This window comes from Chlorocebus sabaeus, chromosome 20, assembly GCF_047675955.1.
Source record: "Chlorocebus sabaeus isolate Y175 chromosome 20, mChlSab1.0.hap1, whole genome shotgun sequence".
Classification (NCBI taxonomy): Eukaryota; Metazoa; Chordata; class Mammalia; order Primates; family Cercopithecidae; genus Chlorocebus; species Chlorocebus sabaeus.
In genome coordinates this window covers 129,204,217-129,223,011 of record NC_132923.1, presented here as the reverse complement: position 1 = coordinate 129,223,011, position 18,795 = coordinate 129,204,217, and the positions used below count along the sequence as shown (strand labels likewise).

Sequence of the window (18,795 nt, the reverse complement as noted above, 5' to 3'; positions counted from 1 at the left end):
TTGTTTAGTCTTCACAACCACCTCAGGGAGCAGGCACTACTATTCTCTCCATTGTATGGATGAGAAAACTGAGGCACAGAGATGTGACTGCCCAAAACTCGCAGCTAGGAGACAGCAGAACCCAGATTCGAACCTAAGGTAGTTGTCTCTGGAGCACACACTCTCTACCACTCTGCTTCCTCAGCATCAGATAGTCCTGGGCTTAAGTTAAGGGCAGGGCTTTGATGGACTACTTAGATTCTTTATGTGTAAAGCAGATGGGGCCATAACCAGTTCTGCCTTGTGAGGTTACAGTGAGGATTAAACAAGCTAAGTCCTGGGAAATAGTTAGTACCCAGCACCTGGAGCATACAGGTCTGAAGAAATGCTAGTTCTCAGCAATCATAGCAGTGGAGGTTATTGAAACCAGAGGATCATCTGAATTGTGTAGTGGAAAGTGACCAGCTTAGCAGAAAGAAGACATGATCTTTTCTTAGGAATTAGGGCTCTTGGGTGATGCAACAAAAAACTCTACTTGACCTGACTTGGGGGGAAGAGGAGATTTGGGGGTTGGAATTGCTGAAAAGTCTTGAGGTGTGCTGGCCTGTGTTCCATCAGTGGCATTGAGGCTTTGTGTCTTCTCCCCTCAGCCCTGCTCCTCACGCCAGCTCCCTTCTCTGCCTCCATGTGCTGGCAAGAGTTGGCTTCCAGGAGCACTAGATTTCATTCTCCCAGGTTCGAGTCCAGCAGGAAAGATCAGCCCTGCCTCCAAGTGGCTCCAGCCAAAGCCTAGTGATTAGCACTGAGTGGAGCCATGAGTTTCTCCCTGAGCCGATCAGTGTGGCCCGAAGAATGCGGCTTGGCCAGCCTGAGTGACAAGCTCCATGCCTGGACTGGGTTGGAGACATGGCTGGATTGCTAAAGAAAACTTGGAAACTCTTATCAAAAGAATGAGTGCACTAGAGTTGGGTCCAGCTCAGCCTCCCATGAGCCACGTGGCCGTGAGCAGATCATGTAGCACCTTTCAGTCCAGCAGGGATGGCGGCACATGCCCAACTTCCTCCAGAGCTGTGGAGGGGAGCAGATGGGCAGGAAAGGCTCCAGAGCACATCGGTCACTCCAGAGATGCCTCAATGACTGTTTGGTGCCATTGTCATGTGATGGGCTTGATTCACTGCCTAATGGGGCACGGTTCTGAGCAGGCACACCAGCTCTGGGAGCAGGATTGGGGCGCACGTGCTTGGAGAGGATAGAAGAGGCAGGGGAGGGCAGCAGGCCTGGCTTCCAGCCATCCGAGAGGACATGGCCAGTCTAGGCTGCAGGCGGGACCTCTTTGAGGCTGGTAAGGAGGCCATGTGGCTGTGGATTTAGCTCCTGGGAGGGACAGGAGGTCAGAGGTGTGATGACTGCAGCCCTCTGAGACCTGATTGCCCAGCATCTGTACTGTTCCACCCTCTGTCTCTGCTGGGCCAGGGCTGCCTGCCCTGAGAAGGACCTTTTCCCTATAGGAGTTCCCTGTGTCCCTTTGAAAGGCCCATGGCTTCTTGTCCCAGGGGTGGTCGGAGCAACTCTTACAGCATCGCCAATAAATCAAAAATTAGTTCAAGGTGAGAGCAGGAGACGAACAGGACAGGACACCAACCAACAATCTCATCCAAGCTCAGGCTCTGCCAAATGCAGGATGCCAGCAGCCTGCATCCCTGACAGGTCCCTGGCAAGCGAGAGAAGGATGGTTGAATGCTGAACAGTCCGGCTGACACTTGCAGCCCCGGATTCCACCCTGGTGGGGGCACCGGCCATCATGGCGTCTCCTGGATTTGGGGGTCCCAGAGAGAGATGGTCCCCAGCATCCCAATCTCTTGCACAACTCCTTATGAATCAGTCATCCGGGAACTAATGTCACCCATTTTAGAAAAATCTCTTTATATGTTTCAGCCCATGTCGCCTTGGAATAATGAGTCTCATACATTGACTGCCCGCTGTGTAGTTTGATTGTGCTAAAATTACCTCCCTGAGCTCCAGGGTGGGGGGACCATATTCTTAGCATTCATGGATCTAGAGTTAGAGGCACGCTTTCACTTCTTCTCCCTTTTCTGAAGACTCGAATCACATCTCCTCCCCACTTTTGTCTTTCTGGACCGGAAAGCCTTTATCTTCGTTTTCCTGGAGCTGCCTGCCCCTCCTCGGCTGATGCTCCCTCACCCCTGCACTCACTAGTTCAGACCGAGCTCTGCAGCAAAGACACCTTGGCCATTTTGTCTCCAGTTCCCAGGTCGTGCCCTGTTCTCCAGGCTGGACCTTTCTGGTCCCTGCAACAACTGTGAACCAGTGGCTTCTGTGGATCCTGGGAGGTCCTCTCTCGGGTCTGGCAATGGCAGCTCGGGCTGCCAGCCTCCGTTGGCAGTTTGCTTTACTCATCCTGAGCCCGCTGCCCCACGTGTCACTGCCCCGGGATGCATCTGTAGCTCCCATACCCTCTGACACCGGCTTTTTCGTTACTCATTAAAATGTAGTGTCATCTGCAAACGTGGAGATTTTATCAGACATGTCTTCCCCTGGGTCATTTATAATGATTTTAAATAAGGCCACCCCGGCCCCCATGCACATGTGCTGTTGGGCAGCCAGGGCTTGCTGCGCAATGAAAATTCCTCCCCTCCCCGGCAGCGCCCCCTAGGGTGGCTTGACCCCCTCGCAGCCTTTGGGTGGGACTGTTCCAGAGACTTCCAGAAAGTGCAGGCAGACGGGACCCTCTGTCCCCTCTCGAGGTACATGCATCTTTACCTGCTCAGCAAGACTGGAGAACTCCCTTCGTCCAGCATTCTCTGGGTGTCTAGGATGTGCCCAGGACTGTGCCAGGCCTGATCTCCCACCATAAATGTGTTTTCCCTACACTACCTTTCTTTTTTTTTTTTTTTTGAGACGGAGTCTTGCTCTGTCTCCCAGGCTGGAGTGCAGGCAGTGGCCGGATCTCAGTTCACTGCAAGCTCCGCCTCCCGGGTTTACGCCATTCTCCTGCCTCAGCCTCCCGAGTAGCTGGGACTACAGGCGCCCGCCACCTCGCCCGGCTAGTTTTTTGTATTTTTTAGTAGAGACGGGGTTTCACCGTGTTAGCCAGGATGGTCTCGATCTCCTGACCTCGTGATTCGCCCGTCTCGGCCTCCCAAAGTGCTGGGATTACAGGCTTGAGCCACCGCGCGCGGCCTTCCCTACACTACCTTTCTTTAGGGCTAAAGGAGGCAGAGCAAGCCAGCCCCTGAGCCGGCATGGTTCCCGGAACCCCGCACCAGGTGGAAATTGTTTAACTATATTCCCATGACTGGAAAATTCTGGTAATTGTGTAATAACAACAGCAGCAGCACTCAGCAATTACCCAGGGTTTTTCATCTTCAGACCACTTTACCCACATTAACTAATTAAGTCTCCCAGCCTCCCTCCAAAGCAGGGAAGGGCTGCCGGCCTGACTCCCGCTGGCGCACAGGCTCGCGTAATGAGGGCAGCCGTGGGAAGGGGCTGCAGGGCCCCCAAAGGCAGCCTACCTCTGCTCTCACTTGTAGGCCCTCTGAATCCCTTGCCAGGCATCGCTCAGAATCCACCGGCCCTGCTAAGCACTGGCAAGGAAGCGTGGAGGTGTTCTGTGTGCCCTGCCACACTCAGCCACAGTGGGGGATCCCTGGTCCCAGCACAGATTGCAGGACCGAGCCCCCAGAAGAGCACAGTTGACTACTGACCCTGCCTATTACTGGGGACACCAGGGCCCCTCTTTCAGTTCCTACTCCCTCCCTTCTCTTTTTGCTTCTCCTTTAATAGCTCCCAACTTTGGGGACCTAAATCTGCACCCCAGTTACCAGGTGCTCAACTCCAGGGTCCCCGAAGGCTGTTCCCCACTCCCTGGACACCTCACAAAGGGTGTTCTAACTACTGTGGGCCCTTGATGTGGAGACAGGGACATCTGCAGCCTCTGTCCTGCCCTGAGGAGCTTACAGACCAGCCAGGAGTCTTCCAGCCCCATCCTTGGTCCTACCAGCTCCCCACACCTCACATGACCCAGTCAGGCTCCCTGGACGTGCTTTTCCTCTGACATAGACGTGAACTGGGCTGCTGCCGCCCAGAGCACTGAGGCTGAGTGCATAGCCCTCCCATGAAACATCCAGTGAGTCCCACAGAGCCCTGGGGCAGTGGCCTGGAGGTGTGAGATCGTGGCTTCAAGCAGGGCTGGCACCCAGAGACTCAGCCCTCCAAGGCACTCTCCTTTCCGTAAATGAGCATAGCAATAGCACCTGCACCTGTGGGTTGTAGAACTTGAATGTGGAGCCCGAGACACAACTGACACTCAGAAAGCGATCTCTGAAAACAGAAATGCCCACTGGGAGGTGTGTGCTGTGGGTCCAGGCGCGCTCCCACCCCCGAGTGGCCGTGGAATGCCACAGTACCATGCATTGGAGCCATCAGAGGCAGAGAAGAGAGACCCAAGGAGACAGCAGCCTCCAGGGGCCGGCAGATCCTGGGAGACTTGAGAAGCAGGCATCCACGTGCCCTGGCCCTTCTCAGGGAGCATCCTTCTTGTGCTTCCGTCCATCCTCCAGGCCTGTCTGACCCTCCCCCTGCCTCCTGACCACCCTCAGTGGGTGACAGTGGGGATGGGACCCAAGCCTGCCAAGGCCTTCATGATCAGCCTCCTTTCTAGTGGAACCATCGTCCCGCCTCACACCTTTACTCAGAGCAGAGAGGACAGGGGCCCAGCTACCTGGGGCAGCCAGAAGGTGGGCGAGAAGATTTTGCACAGTCCTGCAGCCTAGTGACACCACAGCCCTGTGCCACCCAGTGTCGCCCTCTATCCCTTCCCTAATAAACCCTGTCCTTCTCCCTGCCAGCCTTGCACACCAGTTTCATGGGCTCCTACCCTCGTTGTTCATTAAGCATCCAGGTGCAGGGAAGCCTGTGCCTCTGATGATGAGGTTTATGGGACATTCAGAATATGTGTAAACGGTACTAATATGACAAATGCAAAGATCGAAGGAGCTTGTGACGAAGACAATGCTACTTCCTCGCCCGTCTCCCTCCTATCTGGCTGGCAGCACGCAGGCCCGCCCCCCGCGCCCCCAGCGGCAAGTGAGGAGGTGTGTGGCACTATTACATGCTATTATGACTTTCTGGGTAATGTATACATTTTCACTATCACACGGCCTCTCTCCTTCATTTTTCATGAGAACTGGCACGAGATTAATGACTGAGCCCCAGAAGAAACGGAACGCCATGCCACTCTGATTTATTGACCACTTAGCGTTGATGAAGCTGCAAACAAGAGTCAAACAGATGTTGCAGCTGCATTTTTCTTTATCAAAACCAACAGCTTTTTGCATTTTTAACCACTTCTTGCATCACCACCCTGCTTACTCCACAGAAAAGTGTCCTGGCTCCAGGCCTTCTCCTCCTCAGCGGAGATGGAGGAGCCCAGGCCAGGGCCATGGGACCCTGCTGCCTGACACCCATTGGCCCAGGATCCACCCTAGAAGCAGACAGGAAAAAGATGTGAGATCCCCAAGGCTCTTGCTGTGGGTGACTTGAGTCCCCTCCGTGGGTCTCTGGGGAAGAGCTCACTGCTGTACCCTCAACCAACTCCAAGGGCCAATTGCACACACCCAGGGTGGGCTCAGCACGCGAGAGGTGCAGAGCTCAGCTCCCCTCTGCAGCCTGGATCACCTCCCCACTTCCGCCTCATGCCCATTTACTAGGCAGTGTCAGTGGCCTTACATATGAGCGCTGCTGGGGGCCAGGCCCGTCATGAGCCCTTTGCCTGCCTCACCCACTCCTGGCAAGGTTCAGGCCAGCACTAAAGGGTCTGCTTAACACTGAGCAGGCGTTCTCTGCAGAACGTTCTCAGCCTCTCCTGTGCTTTTGGAGGAAAGGCCCTCAGCTTGTCCCCTGTCCTCTCTTTGTCCCTGCAATTTGGGTGAAAGACGCCATCTAGAAAAGGTTCTAGAAGAGATTGACTCTATCTCAGGCTCCCGGGAGATGCCCTTCCACCACCTTCAGCCTGAGAGTCCTGTGCCTGGCAGGGCCCTGGGAGTCTGGAACCGGGGAGATCTGCAGCTCCAAATGCATTTCCAGGAGGCACAGCTGGGTTAATGGACAAGCTGAACTTCCCTCGGAGAGGGGCAGAGGGCTCATGGACCCCCTCAGATGCTACCTTTCCCGGGCCCCTTCTGAGGGAGTGGACCCCCTCCTCTTCCAGCCCATGCCTGGGGTGGACAAAGACTCCTTCCCTGCCCCTCAGTCTCTGTCTGTCCCTCTAGAAGACATGCCTGGGGGTTCTCCAGGGTTGGTCCTGAGACACTGAGTCTCCGGAGAGGAGACAGCCACCACCCCTGCACCAGCTCCCACAACCAAGGCCAGGTGCCCCCTGGCAGGCTTGTTGGCCTGTGTGCTGGGGCAGCTTGGCGGCACCCCGCTATGCCCCCGGTTTTCAGTCGGCGGGATGGAGCCCCTGCCATGTGGCTGCCCTGCAGACAGTCCCAGCCATCCGGAGCTCACACTTGTGGCCAGGAAAACAGGCCAAACCCGGGTAGTAATTGAGCGGAAACTGAGAGATTAGTGCTGCAAAGACAGCAAGGTGGGAGCCAGGCAGGGTGGGCACTGTTGTCAACGGGGTTGCTGAATGAGTTTTCCACAAGGAAGTGACCTGGGATCGATGTGGCACGGAGCGCGGCAGCCAGAGACCACAGCCCAGGGAGAGGAGCGGCAGATCTGGGGAATGGGGTGGTGGGAGCCAGGTTCACGAGGCAGGCAGCAGCCAGCAAGAAGCACAGGTGGCCCGGCCTGGAACCGTGGCAGGAGTGTGGGCTTGATCTCAGTGCCAAGGAGCCGTCCGGAACAGCCTAACCATGCCGGCTGCTGTTTGAAGGATGGGTCGGGGAGGAGAAGAGCAGACGTGAGGACACCCGGGAGTCGGGCACACTCCCACGTGAGCTGGAGAACAGGTGGAGGCTCAGACTTGGTGGTTGCAGGCAGGGGGTAAATGGGAGGATCAGGCTTCCTGGGGCGGGAGAATTGGCAGAACTTGATGATCGACTGGCTGTTGAGGGAGAGGGAGGGAAAATGAAAGGATGACTCCCGGGCTCCAGACCTGGGCAGCTGTGGGAAGCCTGGAGGGGCCAAGTGTCTGAGCGGGAGGTTGGGAGGTGAGGTCGGCCGTGGGAAGTCGTGGGTATTTTGAGGACTTTAAGGGGTGCTGTCAACAGCCAGGCAGGCAAGAGAGGAGGGGTGGGCTGGAGAGAGAAATCGGGACGTCCTGGGAATCTGGTGGGTGTGAGGTCAGGATGCTGGATGAGGCCACTAAGGAGGGAGAGAGGGAAAGAGGGAGAAAGAGAGCGCGAGAGAGGGAGGGCAGAGCCCCAGGCTGGACGCTGGTGGAGGAAGGGCCTCTGCACACAACAAGAGGAGAGTTGGGACGGGCTGGGGCTGCCAGTGGAGGAAGGGGACTGTAAGCAGCAGAACTGCCCGCTGGAGGCTTAACTCAGCTCCCCCCTCTCCGGGAGCATGTCAGGGCTTTGTTCCGTCTGGGTTTGGTTTTGGTGGCGGTTGGTGGTGGTAGAGCGGGGCCTCTGTCCGTCCTGACGGCATTGCACCCATTCCGAGGCCTGACCCTGCTTCCTGCAGCAGCCCCAGTGAGAAAGAGGCGCAGCTTCCATGCTTATGGGTGAGGAGCCTGAGGCACCAAGAGGGAGGAGGGATCCCCTAGTCCGCAGCCCTTCCAGAAGGCTGTGGAAGTTCTGAGACTTTTACTTATCCTTGGCTTCCCCTACCACCACCACAGTCACAGACCATGCCACGGGGCTCCCTCTCCCCAGGCTTTGACACCGACCAGGCCTCCGGGAAAGCAGGGGCTCATCTCCAAAGGTCACACTCACTTTGTGGGGTGACCCCTAGCATCTCTCCTGAAAACTCCATAACCCAGGGAGGGGCTTCTCCACAAGCTCTTCTTCCCTGCCTGAACCCACAAGGCCTGACAGGGTGGTGAACCCCACGGAAACATCAGGGCAGCCTGGACAAGACAAAGGCAACTTCACTCCACAACTGTCCAGAATCCAGAATCCAGGGCCCTGGCAGGGTCTGTCCCCTGCCGTGACTCTCAGATCCAGGCCCGCATCTGTATTCCTCCAGGCTGCCCTGCTGAGCTGGTCCGCCTGAGCCCATCTCGCCACCAGCAAAGCAGCTCGGCGAGGACTCTGACACCGTTTCGAGCGCTCCATGAAACTGATACATGCGGACTTCAAGGCTACTATATTTTTCTGCCAAAAACACCCAATAAAATGTAAAACTGATGAATAAAATTGCAGCATTGCCAGGAAGCGATGTGTGCCCCAAATTTCCAAAAATACCACCATCAGTCTGTGTCTGAAAACCAGCCCCAGGCCAGGAAATCGTTACTACTCGACTCTGGGCATTCCAGCAGCAAGAGCTCCAGCCCTGGGATGGAAACTGGGAGGCTGCCTGCTCCAGCATCTCTCCTGATCCTGCACTTGGTCTCCTGGACCTGCCAGGGGCTGGGACATTCTGCTAATTATATCAAAACAAGGGAGAAAGGCAAGGCCCAGCATGGAGGTTCCCAGGAAGGGACCCCCCAGCCCCCGGTGTTGGGCATGTGCCCTAAGTTGAAAGGGGTAGTTCTAGATGCTACGATCCCTACGTTTGTAGTTACTGAAGTGGGATCCACCGACGAGTGGATCTGTGAGCCTTTGAGTTGGAGTGTTGATGTGCCTTGGGGTATGTTGGAGGATGGGGTGGGTATCCACTGCCTGTGTCAGGCTCTCAAAGAGATCTCAGACCCAGAAAAATGAAGAACCAGCCTTGCATTGTGTCTTACCTTCCTAGCAACAACCTGTGTTTAGAAAGGCTTCCCGGCCAAGTGCAGTGGTTCACGCCTATAATCCTAGCACTTTAGGAGGCCAAGGTGGGTGGATCACCTGAGGTCAGGAGTTCAAGACCAGCCTGGCCAACGTGGTGAAACCCCACCTCTACTAAAAATGCAAAAATTAGCTGAGCGTAGTGGCAGCCACCTGTAATCCCAGCTGCTCAGGAGGCTGAGGCAGGAGAATTGCTTGAACCCGGGAGGCAGAGGTTGCAGTGAGCCGAGATCACACCATTGCACTCCAGCCTGGGCAACAAGAGTGAAATTCTGTCTCAAAAAAGAAAGAAAGAAAGAAAGAAAGGCTTCCCTGCCCTTTGTAGACCCAGAAAACTGAAGCCAGATGTCAGGAGAACACAGGTCTAGGGAGGGCACAAGCAGGAGGTCAGAATTCAGCCTAATTTGATTCTACAAACCTGAAATAAGCACCGGTGATTGTTGGACTGGCATAGCTCCAGGGCATTGTCCCTGAGGTTGAGGAAATAAAGTTGATGTTCAGACAATTAAAGCACAAAGCCAAATGCCATCCTACTAGGGTAGAGGCAGAGAGGGAATCAGGGAAGGCTTCCTGGAAGAGGAGGGCATCCTGGTATCTGACCTCCAAGAATAGGTGAAGGCTGGTTATGCAGATGGAGGCTGAGCCCTGCAGGCAGAACCTCCTGAGATAGCAGCGTTTGGGGTGCTCTCGTGCAGGAACTCCACAGTTTGGGTTCATGGTGAGAGAGGGCCTTTGCCCCACGAGACCCTGCCTGCCTGCTCACCACCTTGGCCTCCCACAGCGGGTCCCAGGCGCCCAGGCTGTGCTCAGCGGGGCTGTGGAGCAGGATGCAGCAGCCCTTTCATCTCCCAGGCGTCTGGCATCTCAGCTCCCTCCTGCAGGGCCAGGCTCCTGCTTCAGGGACCAGAATCAGAGGCAGCCCTGGGTGGCCTACTGGCCCCTGCAGCCCTTTGATCTTTACTCATCTTGCTCAGCAGCTGGCACTGCTGCCTGGCCATGCCCAGGCACAGGCAGGAGCCCTCAGCCCAGACACAGTCCCCAGGAGGCCAGTATGTTGGTCTGTAGGAAGAACATGGGGCAAGGACACAGTGAATCACCCCGTCACTCCACCTCCATGCAAAGGGCATAGCAGATCTACCCGACCCACCTCTTGGGCATACTGCAAGAATGAAGTGAAATGGAGATGAGACAGTAATTAGGCCAAGCAGAAAGGGAGGCCACCAGATGTCTTGGCAGGACCTGAACCTGGAGTCAGAACCCTGGCTTCCAGATCAGGCTGTGCCCTGCTGGCACATAGCTTTGGGCAAGGCACAACTTCTTAGTGCTACAGGCGCCTCACTATAGACGGAGGACACCTTCCCCTGCCCTGCCCTGCCCTGCCCGCCTCCTTGGCTAGCAGCGGCACCAAATGAGATAATGGCTGGAAAGTGCTTTGAAAAGAATAAAGTGCCGCGCTGATGTCAGGGATTATCATGATTATTAAGGAGCATGATTACCACAATCCAGAAAAGCCGCCATTAAGGAGAAGGCTCCTGTTGATGTTGATTGAGTTTCCTGGTTATCTGAGTATTGGCAGGAAAAAATCTGTTTGAACCCTTAGTGAAAATCTTTTTTAATTATGCCAGTCTCCTTACTTACATTGGTCATGGTGTGATCTTGAGTCTTTATTTATTCATGGATTGATTGATTCATATATTCATGTATGACTCTTGCCCTGACAATATCCAAAAAAGCAGCTGCAGACCCAGCTCTCTCCTGCCTGAGGTCCTGCCTGTCTCAGGACTCATGGTTGAGTCTCAGTCTACCAGCTGGGGAAAGCAGAGGGCAAAGCACGGGATGAAGCCTTCCACGTGGCTTTTTCCATTGTTCCCTGCAGCGTCCTGATATCCTGTCATGTTTCCTTAGGACAATGCAAGAAAAAATGGTTCAGGCCGGGCGCGGTGGCTCACACCTGTAAACCGAGCAGTTTGGGAGGCTGAGGGAGGCAGATCACCTGAGGTTGGGGGCTCAAGAGCAGCCTGACCAATATGGTGAAACCCTGTCTCTACAAAAATGCAAAAATTAGCCGGGCTGTGGTGGTGTGCACGTGTAATCCCAGCTACTCAGGAGGCTGAGGTGGGAGAATTGCTTGAACCTGGGAGGTGGAGGTTGCAGTGAGCCGATATTGCGCCACTGCACTCCAGCCTAGGTGACACAGCAAGACCCTGTCTAAAGGGAAAAAAAAGGTTCAAGAAATACCCTCTGATTGAGATGCGAGGGTTTAGCTAGGTTTTTCTGGCTCTTCCAAATGCATCTAGAAAGTGACAGGATTGCTTTTTTTTTTTTTTTCTTTTTAACTTGTCAATATTGATGTGGCCGGATGAGCAGCGCTGCCTTCTGAGGAGACCATAAGAAAGCCACAGAAGGCCCGATGCTCATCCCAGCGACACTGCTGCCTCACAAAGGCCTCTTGGCATGTCCTATCCGAGCTCAGGGGGCAGAAAGCGACAGAGGACATTCTTAATAAGATGTGACGGGAAGGGGCTGACTGCTAAATAGAACCGATTTGAGACAAACTGGGCTTTTTTTTTTTTTTGAGACGGAGTCTCGCTCTGTCGCCCAGGCTGGAGTGCAGTGGTGCGATCTCGGCTCACTGCAACCTCCGCCTCCCAGGTTCACACCATTCTCCTGCTTCAGCCTCCCAAGTCACTGGGACTACAGGTGCCTGCCACCATGCCTGACTAATTTTGTGTGTGTGTGTGTTTTTAGTAGAGGTAGGGTTTCACTGTGTTAGCCAGGATGGTCTCGATCTCCTGACCTCACGATCTGCCCGCCTCGACCTCACAAAGTGCTGGGATTGCAGGCATGAGCCATTGCGCCCAGCCGAAACTGGGCCTTTTAGGTCTTCAGACTGAGAGCTCTTTCCCAGAATACCCGGTGGGCAGCTGGTGCCCAGAAGTTCGGGAAACTCCGCCCCAGAAGCCAACAAGAAAGAGTGGACGAGCCAGACAGGGTGACAGAAGAGCTCTTCTAGGGAGGAGTTCCCAGAGATTCTGGGCACCAGCTGCCCCCTGGGTACTGCTTAGATGGAAAGTACCAGCTGGGTGCGGTGGCTCATGCCTGTCATCACAGCAGTTTGGGAGGCTGAGGCAGGCAGAGTGCTTGAACCCAGGAGTTCAAGACCAGCCTGGTCAATATAGTGAGACCCCATCTCTACAAAAAATACAAAAATTAGCCAGGCGTGGTGGTGTGTGCCTGTAGTACTAGCCTCAGGAGGCTGAAGTGGGAGGATCACTTGAGCTCGGGATGCAGAAGTTGCAGTGAACTGAGATCACACCACTGCACTCCAACCTAGACAATGGAGTGAGACCCTGTCTAAAAAAAAATAAAATAAAGTGCTTCATTGTGGGGCTGTTTGTCAGGGGAGAAGACCACGGCTGAAGGCGGAGGGGCTCCAGCCCTCTGCAGGAGGGGCCTTAAGCTCTGGGAGCTCCTTTTCCCCTTGGGGAGAAGCGGGTGATGATGCCTGTGTTGGGGGCATCCCACAAGCTATGAGGGGGAAACGCATGTTGGGCGTGAAGGAGGGAGACGGCAGTGGCTGTGGTGTGAGGTCAGGGATGTTGGGTTAGAGGGAATTGGACCTCATGCCCGTGGTTCCCAGTTACACACATACAAGCTGATGTGTAGGTCAGAGTTTCTCAACCAGGGGTGATGTTGCCCCCCAGGGGACACTGGGCAATGTCTGAAGACTTTTCCAGGGGTCACAGCTGGAGGGGGAGGGGCTTAATGACGTCAGTGGGTGGAGGCCAGGGAGACTGCTAACATCCCACGTGCGCTGGACAGCCCCCACCACAGAACCATCTGGCTGCAACCGTCAGCAGTGCGAGGTCAAGAGAGCCGGGTGTCTGGGGCCTCAGTCTCTGCCTGTACCTGCGGGGTTGGGGGCGGCCCTGACCCTGGCGGGCTCCATGCCACCCTCATGCTGCCAGTCTCTGCTCTCCCCACAGAACCCCGACATCGTCCTGGTGCACTACCTGAATGTGCCAGCCATTGAGGACTGCGGCAAGCCCTGCGGCCCCATCCTCTGCTCCATCAACACCGACAAGAAGGAGTGGGCGAAATGGACTAAAGAAGAGCTCATCGGGCAGCTGAAACCCATGTGTGAGTGGCCTTGGTCAGCCTGGCGCCCCCATGCTGGGGACTAGGCTGGCGTCAACCAGGTGGGGCCAGGAAGGTCCTCTGTGGCCTTGGGGATGCGGATCTGGAGCCCCATCTTACTAGGATGGCGTGAGCTTAGCTTTTGCCCCACCTTCACTTGGCCCCTTGTAAGCTCCCTATACAGCAGCCAGGGCATAAAATGCCAGGCCCACATGACAGATGAAAAGAGTGAGGTTTGGAGACACAGAGCATGCAGGGGAAGGAGCAGGCCAAGAGTGGGCCAGGACCAGGTCTCCAGGACCACAGACAGGAGTGGAGGCCAGCTGGGGAGGGAAAGTGTGGAACAGGGGAGGGGTGGCGGGAGCGGACCCTGCCTCCTGCCTTGCCCAACCACGAGGGATCTGGGCTTAGCCACCGCCTCCTGGACTCAGGGCCCGCCTCGGCTCCCAGGCTGGGTGGCAAATAGATGATGGTAATTGAGCTGGATTTCATTTTGTCAGCAAAGTGGTGCTTTCTGAAGCATCTGTCAGGTGCAAATCACAGAATGCAAAACAGCGAGTGAGGCCGGGAAGCCGGGGCTGTTCCGTACTTTGTTGCAGTGGCCACAGCTCCCGGCAGCCGCTGGCGGCTCTCAGTGGCTTCTCCTGCTCCCTGTTCAGCAGGGCTCGGGAAAAACAAACACAGGTCTGGGGCTTTCCTGAGCTGAGAAGAGCATGGGGGCTGTTTAGTGCTGGACACGCAGCCCTCGGGGTTCAGGGACATTGATGGTCAGGGCTCAGGGCAAGGACCTGCCATCCTCGGGGCCTGGGGGGCGGGTCAGTGGCTCACTCAGAAGCAGAACTGTCCCTGGAGCTGGCTGGAGGGAGGAAGCAGCTGTTGGTCAGCATAGACAGTGGTGGGGACTGAAATATTCTTTCTGCGGCTGGGAGGAAAGGTGAAGGTCCCTGTGCCTGGGAGGGTCCAGGCTGAGGCTCGGAGCCCCTGCAGTGATGCTAATCCTGAGAGTCCCCTGGGTGCTCGGATTCAGGGATCTGCTCCCAGCCTCATGTTTGGGGATGAGGGTCAGGAGGGACAGAGGGGTCTGTGTGGCAAGGGAGGCCCCCCAGTGGGTGATAGCCCTGCCCACCAAGGGCTGGACCACAAGACTGAGCTTCCTCACATATCGTCCTTTGAGCCAAGTACCCCGTTGAGAGGTTTGGACCAGGCTGGCCTCAGTGCTCCTGCCTGGAAACTCGAGGCAGGCAGCCCAGGGGCCTCCTGAGCTCAGGCCACACCCAGTGGCAACCTTCTTAACTGTGGTCCTGACCACATCCCTCCCTGCTTAAAACCATTCAATGCACACTCAATGTCCAAGCTCCTGAGCACAGCCTGCAGGTCCCCTGACCCCCAGCCCCTGGCCTCTGCAGGACTCTGTGCCCTTTCTGCCTGTTGTAGTCCCCACTGCCCAGAGCCTGCTGCCTCTCTGTCTGCCCCTCTCCCTGCCTCTGCCTGCCCTTCTCCCTGCCTCTGCCTGCTCACCCTGCCTGTCCCTCAGCTCTCAGCCTCTCCACAGGCCCTCCCACCACCCAGCTGGGCCTTCACACCCCTGTGCCCTGGCCTCCTCGAGCCCCCACAGGGGAGATGTCAGCCTCCCACGCTTCATCAGGAGGGGCCTCGTGAGCCTCTTCAAAATGCTGCCGAGCACCAGGATGCATGGGGAAACGGCCCGGCTACCCTTGGGAAGCACTCCGGCTCTCCGCACAGCGCTGGGCATGCACAGGGCCCTGGAAATAGCCCTGGAATGGTGGAGGGGAAGGGACCTGCCCAGGGGCCTGAGCAGCAGACAGAAGCTGCAGAGTCCTGGTTCTGGGAGCCGAGGCTGCTCAGTGGCACCTTCCCAAGGGCAGGCCAGAGGCTAGGAGTCTGGGGCACCAGTGCTGGGGGCCCTGCTGTCAGACCCACCTGCCTGCCCTTCCTACTCAGTACCTAGGGGCACCTCACTATGCAGGGCTGGCACCGGACACTGGGTCCTGCCTAGACCCCGCCCAGGGGCCTACTCATGCTTTCTCTGCCGCAGGGCCTCAGCTGGGCCAGCACGATGACTCTGCTGACCAGGAGCTCTGGTGCCCTCTGGCCAGGGCGGTAGAAAGAGTCAGGCGGGTGCTCGTCCTGGCTTCATGGCTGCCCCGCTATGCGGCCCTGGGCCAATGCCCCACCCTCTCTGCACCCCAGTACCCCTTCTGTAAAGGGGTAGCAAGAATCTAGCAGCCTGTGCCCTAAGACCAGCACTTCCAGCCAGCTCAGGGGGCCCGGCTCAGCTCCTCCACCCCTGCGCACCCTGTCCAAGGGGCTGAAGCTGCCAGCCTGTCCCATTTCCTGGGAGGTAGTCACTCCAGGAGGCTCAACTTTGTCCCTGCACTCCGGCCTGGAGGAAGTGGTCTGGAACCTCTTTCCTGGGGCTTAGTCAATGCTTTCAAAATAAGAGTCCTAAGGACTCTTGCCTTGAAAGGGTGACCAGGGTCCAGGTGCTTCTGGAGCTCCTCCCACCCCTCAGTGTTCACCTTTAGAGGTGAGTTCCTGCTCAAAACAAGTCTTCAGTCAGGAGGAGGAGTTGCCTTCCTGGCCTTTCTGAGCCTTCTGTCTGCTTCTTAGGTCACTAGAAGGAGTTCCTCTTGTCAGATTCCACTGGAAAATTAGGGCCCCTTTGCTGGACAAAGGCCCCTATCCACATGGCCGGGGAGCAGCCCCAACCCCTCTGGGCCGCAGTAAAAGTTCCGAGAGATTGTGTGAGCCAGAGATTAGCCAACGGGGTGCTCCCAAGGGAAAAGATGCCTTTCAAGGTGGCTCCTACAGTCAGAGGCTGCTGGCCTGGGCCCTCCCAAATTCTTCTGCACACACACCTTTAGCCATACGCTCCTCATCTTCCCTGGAGCTGCCCATCCATCAGACAGGAATGTCACCTCTAGGCTGGGTGGGAGGAATTAGGCTTTATGAACTCCGGGGGGTGGAAACCAGGCCGGAGCCAGCCTCCAACGCTGAACCGGAGGGAACTGTGAATGCCTGCTCAAAAATCTGCAGTGCATCAGAAAATTATGTAAAACTACAACAAACTCCCCATAAATCTAATCACACTCGGCTCTCTGGTGTGTCGGGGGCGGGGGGAAGCAGAGCCGCACACAATTACTCGTTGAGCGCGTGCGTGTGCTCTGACAGAGACAGTCTGAGAAACACGGCCCTGGAAATGCGGCTGCAGGAGAAGGCGCAGGTGCCGATCAGGCTTGGAACACACATAGGGCTCCAGCTAAGCGTGTCCGGGGAGAGCAGAGGTGTGCTGAGAGCCAAGAAGACCTCAGATTTGATTCCAGAATCGGGCAGGTCACCCGACACTGGAGCCAAGCACATTATCTTCATTTCCACAGAAATCACGAGCCTTCAAAGACTTCACAGTTCGATTTCCTGATGTTTCCAAATTTCTCTGCCCACCATCGGAGCTGTCAGTGGTTTCATCAAAACGTTGTGCTTCTCAGGGGTGAAGGGAGATGGGTCTGCAGCCTTTGCCTCACCTGCTGTGAGATGGGGGCTCCATGACCCTGTGCCCTGGGAATCTCACCAGGCTGATTCAGAGAACCCCATCCTGGTCCTTGCAGCTGTGCCCTTTGGTCAGAAGGCGGCTTCCCTTCCACCTGCAATCTGAGGCCTGCTTCCTCCAGGTGAAAAAACCACACACAGAAATAAATGAAGATGGCTGATAGGAATTCCCAGGACGTTCCCAGAGATCTTTCCTATCTTTTGGAATCGCTTCTGTAATCATGAGAATATGGGCCTTGCCGCTATGAGGAAGGCAAAAATCACAGTGGCTTCAGTGAGAGGGAAGCTCCTTTGGCTTTCATGTCACAGTTCAGGGTTGATGTGGCAGCCCCAGGGTCAGGGATCGGCCACCCAGGCTCCCTCCAGGTGGCTGCTCCCCATTCCTAGGGCTTCGCCCTCTTTTACATGGTCCAAAATGACTACTCCAGCTCCTGCCATTGCAACTGCATTCCAACCAGTGGGAAGAGGAGAAAATAAGGTGGAGGGTGAGTTCCTTCCCTTTAAGGACAGGGCCCACAAGTTGCATACATCATTTCCACTCTTGCATCGTTGGACAGAATTTTGTCATATGGTTACTCCTAGTTGCAAGAGAGTCTGGGAAGTGTAGTTTTTGGCTATGTAGTTCCATCCTAACATACTCTGGGGAAAGAGGTTCTGCATGTGAGTCATTCAGGGCTAAGTAGAGCTGCGCTCAGCCAGGGGTGCCCCTATGGGCTTCAGCTTTCTGACTCATAGTGCACAGAATTCCTCATCTCAGTCCAAGCCTGGCAATGACTGTCTGGGGCGCCGTCTGAGGCCTGGAGTTTATAGTACGCAAGTGATCTAAAGCTTAGTATGTCTCATCCTGGAAATTCCAGGGTCTGTTCCAATGCAGCTGGTCTGAGAGGGCACCAGATTTGCACCCAGTAAACCCCCACCGTGTGAGTGAGGAGCTGGAGGGGGAGTCCTCTCCTCCCAGATCTGCCACTGAGAGACGACTTTGAGTGGAGTCGACCGCTCTGCCAGGCAGGGCTCTGTGCTTCTGTCCTGCCAAGCTGGTAGGACACTTGCTCAGTGATCGTGGGCTGCTCAGAGCCACCGTGGTTTGAAACTGCCAGGCCCCAAACCTTGCACCCTCGGCTCCACTGGAACCTACAGAAAGCCAGATGGAGCCGTTTCCTCGGAGAAGATCCTCTCCCTCTGGGCACCTGTGGCTTTCTTCCCTGCCCATTTCCTGGCAGCCCAGGAGGGGATGGCACACCAGGCATTTCCCAGCAAGCTGTTGGTGAGGTTGTTCCATCCGGAGTAAGTAGTGAGGGCATGACTTTTAAGCTATGTTCACAGCCCTTCCCGTGTGGTGATCTTGTCCCAGCTCTACCACCTGGAGGCTCCTCTTGGAGTGCCCTGGCTGGCCAGATGGCCCTGCAGCCATGAGCAAGGCCTGGGCCTTCCTGCAGGCTTCGAAGGCCTGGAGATCAGCAGGCAGCTCCCGCAGCCGCCTCGGGGTTTAGCTCCACCCTGCCTGCCCACCCCAGAGCTCCGCTGGCGTCAGGCCAGAGTGCTCAGGCCTCTGGGGCAGGTGTCCTCTGCATCACTGGGTGGGCAGCAGGAGGACTGACTGTGGAGTCAGCAGAGTCCCAGGGCCTGCACCCACCCTGCACGCACACCACACAAGTGCTCCATGCACCTCCATGCTTCTGCACGGGCACATGAGGTATCCACAGGCACAAGTTCGTGGGGATTCAGCACCTCCACCCCCACACTTCCTCCAAAAGCAACCTCACCTCCATGGTAGGAGGTGGAGGCCATAGTAAATGTGAGGCCACAAAGGCCATGTTGAAAGTGGAGGTGGAGGCCATCCTGAGTGTGGGGTGGAGGCCACAGTGAGTGTAGGCGAAGGCCCTGGTGAGTTTGGTGGGGGCCCTGGTGAATTGGGTGGAGGCCATGGTTACTGTGAGAGTGAAGGCTATGGTGAGTTGGGTGGAGGCCGTGGTTACTGTGAGAGTGGAGGCTATGGTGAGTTGGGTGGAGGCCATGGTTACTGTGAGAGTGAAGGCTATGGTGAGTTGGGTGGAGGCCGTGGTTACTGTGAGAGTGGAGGCCCTGCTGAGTTGGGTGGAGGCCACGATGAGTTGGATGGAGGCCATACTAAGTGTGAGTGGAGGCCCTGTTGAGTTGGGTGGAAGCCCTGGTGAGTGGGTGGAGGCCATGGTGTTAGTGGAGGCCCTGT

At 56.2% G+C, this 18,795-nt stretch overlaps 1 protein-coding gene across 17 annotated transcripts in view; it reads left to right on the top strand.

Annotated features, from left to right (window-relative positions):
• CAMTA1 (calmodulin binding transcription activator 1) overlaps window positions 1-18,795 on the top strand; it is a 975,861-nt gene that overhangs the window by 832,896 nt on the left and 124,170 nt on the right. For all 17 annotated transcript variants that reach the window (XM_037985400.2, XM_037985395.2, XM_037985394.2 and 14 more), the window contains one exon: window positions 12,869-13,022. In XM_037985400.2, coding sequence (XP_037841328.2) covers window positions 12,869-13,022 — 154 coding nt within the window. The remainder of the gene's footprint in view (window positions 1-12,868; window positions 13,023-18,795) is intronic.